Source organism: Myotis davidii, unplaced genomic scaffold (assembly GCF_000327345.1).
Source record: "Myotis davidii unplaced genomic scaffold, ASM32734v1 scaffold614, whole genome shotgun sequence".
Taxonomy (NCBI): Eukaryota; Metazoa; Chordata; class Mammalia; order Chiroptera; family Vespertilionidae; genus Myotis; species Myotis davidii.
The window spans coordinates 905401-913309 of record NW_006287807.1 but is presented as its reverse complement, the minus strand read 5'-3'; the positions used below and the strand labels follow the sequence as shown (position 1 = coordinate 913309).

Here is a 7909-nt window from a genome sequence, read left to right as displayed (position 1 = left end):
GCCCTGCAGGAAGCCAGGCCCCGCAGGAGCAGATACCCACTGCCTCGTCGAAGCCCATGTAGAGGAACTGCTGGTACCACTGCTGGACCTCCGGCCGGGTCCGGTCCCACAGCTGCCGGCGCTGGCGCTTCAGGCTGCCCAGGAAGCTCTTAGCTTTGTTCTCGTCCACAGCCACGTCGGCTTTCTTTGGAGCAGGCGCTGAAATGAGTGAGAGCCGCCCCAATGTGGAGAGATGACTTCTTTCCTTATTGGGGGGATCACTATTATACACCCCATCCGTGCCCCCGGGGAAGACGGTGCTGGCTCAGCTTCCCGTGTCCGTGGGGTTAGTGAGTGCTCCTGTTTGGGAGCCATCACATAACAGGGCATGGGCTGGCCTCCACCTTCTCAGGCCTGGGGTGGGAATGAAAGGCCGCTCGCTCTCTGCAGCCTCTCACCACGCTGGGACCAGGCCTCATGGAGAGGTGGGCCTGCCACCGGGCTCTGCACTGGGGAGACACGGGATGTCTGGCGCACATGCACTCTGCATGCAGACCAGCGAGCACTGGGCTTGCCTAGGACACTGGGGAGTGGAAAGGACCGGAGTGATGAGCCTGAGGGGCCGGACCAGGCCCAGCCTCGTGGTCTGGCCAGTGCTCACGGCAGATTGCTAGGATACACAGTGCCACCTGAGCACCACCTCGGGCCTCTTGGTGCTGGCTGGGCCATGCTTCCTCCCATCTTATTGCGGGGCCTTGGCTGTTTAGAAGGCACCGCCTCGACAGGTGTGCCAGGGGGAGCTCTGCACGGGTCTGCCCTGCTGTCCGGTTAGGCCTGTCCCTCCCTGTCCCGGGCCGGCATGAGGGCTGCAAGGGGAACGGGAGTGGGTGCCCTCTGTGCTCCTTGTCACGTGGATAAACACCAGGGGGTGTTTTTCACTCTCGTTCATGTCTTTTCCCTCGGGACCTGTCACACTGTTTTGTATGCAGCAGGTGCTGCATGTGTATGTCTTGGCTTGCAATGAATAAAAATTGAGGATCTACACCCAGGACTTGTGGCCATTCTGGCGGTTTCCTCTCCAGCCCCACCTCTGTGGGTTGGCCCTGTGAGACCTGCCACCGGGTTGTCCTTGGGACAGGGCTGGGTGCCCAGTCTGGGGAGGAAGCTCTCTGAGGCATCTCCAACCCTAGAGAGACCCGGGCCACCGGAGTGGCTGGGAATGCTGGGAAAGATGCCCAGGAGCCCCGATCCTGAGAGGGGATCCCCGAGGGTGAGTGCTGGAGGTGACTTGAACCTGCTAGAGTCCCCACTAACTCAGAGAGACAAGAAGAAGTTATTTCCAATAGCCAAGATCTGGAAGCAGCACTAGTGCCCATCAGTAGACGAGTGGATAAAAAAGCTGTGGTACATTTACACCATGGGATACCATGCAGCAGTAAAAATCAGGAACAGATTAACAAAGACCTTGTATGCTTCTATGCATAGCCCATGGGTACAGGCAATAATATGGTGAAGGCCTGGGGAAGGGAAAGGAGCGGGATGGAGGGGGTCAATGGGGGAGAGAAAGGGGGACATCTGTAATACTTTCAATAATAAAGATAAATTTAAAAAAAGAACAAGTGGTCCTAGCCCGTTGGGCTCAGGGTATAGAACGTTGGCCTGTGGACTCAAGGGTCCTAGTTCGATTCCTGGTCAGGACACATGCCTGGTTTGCGGGCTCAATCCCCAGTAGCGGGCGTGCAGTAGGCAGCCAATGAATGATTCTCTCTCATCATTGATGTTTCTACCTCTCTCCCTCTCCCTTCCTCTCTGAAATTAATAAAAATATATTTTTTAGAAAAAGGAATAAGTGATTAAATATTCACATCAGAAATGTGGTCACACGTCTTAATTTCTAAGGGGCAGTTAGTTTTACAGGTGAGATGAAAAGTCCAAGAGAGAGAGATGGCCTTCACAAGACCGCGGCACTGGCCGGATGGCCGCAGGATGGTGATGGCGGCAGCAGTGGGGCCCGGGCTGCTCTGTTGCACTTGGCTGCTGTCCACATTCGCTCAGCAGTGCTTCTCACCAGGTGTGAGTAAGAAGCTTTTGGTTTGAGCCTCCTGCCAGTAGCTAACTGGAGATAGACCACCAGGACCGTACAATACGTACGCACCCACCAGCTGAGCTTGGCTGGGCTCTACAATGTGCTCTGACCGGTCCAGGGTCCCAACAGAAATAGCAGCAATTCACACTGCAGCATCGACTCTTCCTTCTGAGTCCACACTGACAGCTTTCAGAAAAACAGCCTTCAAACAGCTCCTGGCAAAAATACTTAGCTAATAAAATATCACAGTACATGCCCCCAGGACAAGCTCTTTGGGCCTGCTAACCTCTTATGGACCAAACACTTCTGAGTGCCCAGACATGACACTCAGGTGAGCATGTTGGGCGTGGCCATTGCATTTTAATCCCGCGGAGAATGCAACCCTTACCCACATGGGGTGTATTTACCTTCCCGCTTCTGAAGCATCAGCTTGAGTGCATTTCCACCTGTGGCGCCTGAAGGAATGGAAACAGAGGTCAGGTTCAGCATGGCACCGTACTCTTTAACTCCTCAAATGCAAAAATCAGTTGGAAAAACCCGCTACATGCGCCCATCTTGATTTGGCAACTTGATTGTATGACTGTTTTAGGCTCGTGGTGTTCCCTGTTGTGCAGAAAAAGCAGTTCAGGCTGCCCAAGGCCCAGACTAGAGGCAATGGCCGTGGCTGGCCAAGGGCATTATGACACGAGCTAGTCCCTGGAAAAGTGTCCTTGTTCTTTCAGCCATGGCGTCTTATTATGAGGGCCAGCACCTGTCCTAGGTCCCTTCCTGCAGACTTTCCCTCTTCGTGGTGCAGTGGGTGGAAGTGTCCCCCACCCCAAATTCACCGGCACCTGAACCCTCTGAGTTGAATTCATCTGGAAATAGGGTGTTTGCAGACATGAGTAGAGCTCTCGAGGTGCTATCACACTGCATCTAGGGCAGGCTCTACACCCTGAGACCGTGTCCTCACAGGAAGAGGAGACCATGCAGAGAAGGGCCGTCAGAGGACAGGCAGCAGAAATGGGAGCTAAGCTGCCACACGCCCATGCCTTTGCTCTCTCACAATCCCGCTCAGTTGCGTAGCTTGTCCTGATCACCTCAGAATCAGGCACTACTTGCACCACTCGCTCTGACTTTCATTTGCCTCTGAACGTTTCTGATCAGCCCAATCATTTCAATGGGAAACAACATGTCTGGCCTGACAGACACCCTCCACGTGCGGGGACCCGTCAGCGCCTCCGATCCCTAAGTGCACATGTAAGTAGAAGGCTTGGCCTCTGAAGGGAAACAGCCCCTGGGGAAGCCACCCTCAAAGGAGGGAGCCCAGTGCCTTCAGGTGTAAGGAGCTAGTTTGGTCCCAGGATGGAGACTGGCCTGGAGGTGGGTACGTAGCCTCCTCTCCATGGACGGGTCCCAAGGCCGTGCTTCTATCTGCAAGGGTACAGTTTTCTGGGAAAAGAAGCCATGTCTTTTCCAGACTCCCAGAAGTGTCTGCGACCCAAATGAGACGAAGAACCAACCCCTGCTTAAAGAATTTACTCGGTAGGTGAGGGGGAAACACCTTTGTGGGGAAGGTCACACACCGGCTGCCCACAGCTGCGCTTTTCCTGCATGCGTGTTTCACTGGCATGCCCAATGTTTACAAAACTTGAATTTGAACACCTCTGGGCCCAAGTCACTCGACACCCCTGGTCCCCAAACAGCCACTCCTGTTAGTCCCTCCAAGCATTTGAACTTGGTGATACCCAACTGCTTCTAGAGTAGGTGTGCCAGCGGGGGAGCTGGTTCGGAAGAATCTCTAGAGACCGCACTGAAGGCCTGGGGGTGCGGGTGGTGTTGCCCTGCATCTTCCATAAGAGGTGGGGTCTGCGGGCAGCAGGCTCAGGCAGTAGCCAATGCGCAGCAGCCTGTGGAAGGACCCAGTGGCTTTCAATGTCTGTGTGCGCGTCGGTCTACAGTGATTGGCTGTTTAAGAAGCAATTGGGATGGTAGGCTGCGTTAGTAACTGGGTAGCATCTGAGGAAAGGAAGCAGTTGTCCGGCCTGTTCCGTCCCTACTCTGATCGCACCAGCCCTCTGCTCAGAACAGGTCACTTTCAGCAGAGCACAGAAACCGGAGTTGTCAGAGGAGAGAGGATGAGGGCAAATATGTGTTACATGAGAAACAGTACAAAAATGCAGATGTTTCACCGTCCTAGAGAAATAGAACTTCTGGAAGGAAAGCTATGGCTCTGAGGGGCCCCGGGGCCATAAGTTAGGACATGAAGTAAGGTTTCCCACAGCCGAACAGCCATGCAACACTGGTCTAGGTCACATCATGAGTTGCTGAGCAGAAATAAGTACAGATGAGCACTTGAGGAGGCTGCCATAGACGGATGACTTTTAAATGAAGTCACCATCTTCATTTGCTACTTTTAAGTGAAAAAATCAATGAAAACATTTCTTAAAGCAGACAGGTGTGTTCCTACGCAGTAACATGAGCATCCATTACTCTCTTAACATTTGTCAATCTCCCACAACTCATACGGAATTAAGTCCTTCCAATGCTTGCCGTCTGTAAAAGCACTTAGCAATTAATGACTGAAATGCAGTCTGATATTGAAATAGACACGAGGCTTAAGCATTTTCCAGGAGGCTGCTCCAGACTCGAAGTCTCCCCACTTCTCAACAATGCAGCTGAGAAGCGTGGGCTCTCCCTGAGTTATGAATTGTCAGTGTCGCCACTGTGCCAATTACTACGCACCGTTTGATCAGACCCCACACTAACTTCGTTTGAAGAAAAAAAACAAAGAACAAGTGAATAACCATGATTATTTTCTGTGTATAGATTTTTATTTTTACCCCAACACTCTCTGATCCTATTTCTAGGCTGTGATAATTGGCACTCCTGAATTTATGAAATCTAGTCACCTGGCATCCATCTCCCAGCAGGTTCAGAATTGCAAGATGTCCCTTTGGTCAATTCACTAATTGATCAAGAGGGGCGATTATCATTTCTTTTCTATTAAATGTTTTTGAGTGTCACAAAGAGCCACCTAGGGGACTCTACATAGATATAAAGATTTTCTTATGTCATAAGAAAGTTCCCATTGCAGCTCAGTGATGTTGCTGTAATGTTCACTGACTCCGCTCACTGTGTTGTTGGTGTGATGAAGTAAAATACAAGCCCTGAGGAGGAATGAATGGCTTACAGCCAGTGCTCACCCTCTTTGCTGGGATGTGCTTCTTAGAACGGGAGGAACAAAGGACACGAGGCAGATCAATGATGTAAAGGGAATTATTGGTCCGCCTCCCCCGAGGGTGCAATGTCGAACTGCAGTCGCCCTCCCCACTTGAACAGGCCCCCAGCTCCAACCTTCTGGACTGCACGCCTCCTCCCGCCCTCCCCCGCCCTAGAAACTTGGTTTCCTCACCTGCTTTGAGTGAGTAAAATGCAGAAGTGAGCCACCCAGGGTCTTCCCTTTGCAGCACACAGTGCCCAGCTGCTCTGCACTGGGAAAAGCACCAGTCTCCGGTCATAGGCAAGCAGCCCACACCTTACAGCCCCTTAGCAAGAGATGCTCACTGCGCCTGCCTCGCTCAGCTGTGAGCAGCAGAGGCCCTCCTGCAGGCAGGAGGCCACCATTGAGCTACAGGGGCACAGGGAAGTTAAAGTGTCTGGACAGACTGCCTTTCTTAGGGTGGGGTCTGCGGCCCCCCAGGGTCCGGATGTCTGCACACCCACCAGATTGCTTCCTTTGGGGAGTATGTGTGCAAATGCCCATTTTATAGGGAGCGTTTCATTGGGAATTCTCAACCCATTCGCCAAGGGCTCCCTGAAGCAGGAAGGGCGAAGCAGTTCTCCTTTGAGAGCCCCTCCCCTGCATGCAAGGCCAGCTCAGTCCGGAGGAGGGGGCGCACCGTCCCATTGACTCAAGCTTCTGGGGACCCTTCCCATCGCCTTAGTCCTGAAACACTGCTTGTCCCTCCCAGGACAGCTCGCCCTCCTTGTCCCCGAGGTCATCACAGGTCTGAGGCTCTGCCCTTGACCCTGGTACTCTGCTGGCCTGCCCAAGCCACCACTTGCAACTGTGGGAGTGCAAAATCCAACCCCCCATCACCCTCTCGCCCTCGCTCAGACTCAAAATGGGTGCCTAGGCCCCCACTCTGTGCCGTCTCCCTCCCCTGCGGCCTGGCATCGCCCCACTTACTTGGGCCCAGGCACAGCAGCAGGAGCAGCGCCAGCGTGGTGGCGGCCAGGACGGCGGGCCGCACCAAGGAGGAGGCCAGGCTGCACCCGGGGGCAGGAGGGACGCGCTGGGCTGGCTGCGGGAGGACTGGCTGCGGGAGGACTAGCCAGGAGAGCTGAGGCCAAGAGGGCGGAGCGGCCTTTTTCCTTGTGGGGAGGGACCGGACGGCGGTGTGGTGCCAGCAGGCGGCAGGCTGAACAGCAGCTCTGAGCAGGCTCTCTGGCCTGGATGCTCAGGATGCAGGCGCCACGAGGACCTGGCAGGGCGCACGGGGGGAGGGGGAGAGCAAGGACCCCGGTAAGGATGGGAGGTGGATTGCGGACTCCGGCCCAAGTTCCTCTCTCCCCTTCCTGGTCCCCCTCTCCCCTCTGTCCCTCTCGCCCCAGCCTGGCCGCTGGCTGCTGTGCTGGCCGCTCACGCCACACTGTTGGCTTAGAAAAAGGCCTCTGGAATTTCCTTCATTCCCAAGCTGCACGTAAAGATGCCTTTGGCAGCGCTGTGTTTGGGATACTTTGAAAGACTCCACAGTCTGGGTCCAGAGCTGCCATCCAGGAAAACATCCCCCCCTGCCCCCGCCCCCGCCCGCTGCTGGAATAGAAGGCCTTTCAGAATCCAGGACCGGTGAGCTGTAGGTGTCCGCAGAAGAAGTGCCCACTGTGTGCTCAGTGGGGACCCACACACAGGGACACTGCAGGAAGGCCAGCCAGGTCTGCGCAGATAGTAGCTACGGGGACCCAGGGGTGAAGGAAAACAAGGCACACTTGCCCCAGCTGACCTGGGCCTCACTAACTCGCCCCCGAGGCCTGCATGAAGGCGGCAATGTTGAAATTACTGTAGGGCCCTTCCCTCAGGACAGCGGTCGCCAACCCATGGTCCCTGAGGTCTGAAAGGCTGGCGACCGCTGCTCTAGGATCTGCTCCGAACTCAGGTGATGGTCTCTTCATTTTCCTCTCGCTGGCTTTTCACACCTTCCAGGGCTACGTGCTCATGTCCACCAGGTAACTGGCCTCCTTGCAGGCGGCCGGGAAGAGTGTGTTACTACTGAGCGAGAAAGAACATACGGTGGCGGGTGAAGGAAAGGTGGGAAGTGGGTCTGACAGAACCGCAAGAACTTGGCTGCACAGGTTTCCAGAGAGAAACAGAAAGATAAGGCTACACATCAAATGATTGTGGGGAGAATCTTATAAGCCTTTGGAGAAACTCTGGGGTAGAGGTCAGATTAAGAAAAAACAAACAAACAAACAAAAACAAGCAAAACCCAACCAGAAAAATCAATGTATGTACTTTTGCCCAAGAACAAGAAATCCATTATTAGGAAGAAAATCAAAGCAAACAGAAGGTTGAAATTCCGTTTGGGCTGGTGTAGAACATTCAGTGAAGATGTGGATTATAATATCTTATTTGTCCTATGGAGACCACCCCACTTTGCGTCGTCTCCACCAGAATTTGCTTCTCATATAACATTTAAAAACTTGTCTCTTAACCAGAATCTGATCGGAATTGATTTCGTGGAGCCAGAGGACAGCAGCCTCCTCCCTGCCTGGTTTTCTTCTTCTGTCCTTGGGAGCAGCCCACAGAGTGTGCCCTCTGCCCCCCCCCTGCCCCCCCCATACACTTGAGAATGCAGTGGCAAT

The 7909-nt window shown here is 54.0% G+C and overlaps 1 protein-coding gene across 1 annotated transcript in view; it reads right to left on the bottom strand.

Moving 5' to 3' along the window:
- LOC102751404 (chromosome unknown open reading frame, human C2orf40) overlaps window positions 1-7909 on the bottom strand; it is a 114503-nt gene that overhangs the window by 2560 nt on the left and 104034 nt on the right. Inside the window, exons 5-7 of the mRNA XM_015561181.1 lie at window positions 6237-6499; window positions 2473-2520; window positions 41-198 (exon numbers count right to left, since the gene is read on the bottom strand). Of these exons, the coding sequence (XP_015416667.1) occupies window positions 41-198; window positions 2473-2520; window positions 6237-6499 (469 nt within the window). The remainder of the gene's footprint in view (window positions 1-40; window positions 199-2472; window positions 2521-6236; window positions 6500-7909) is intronic.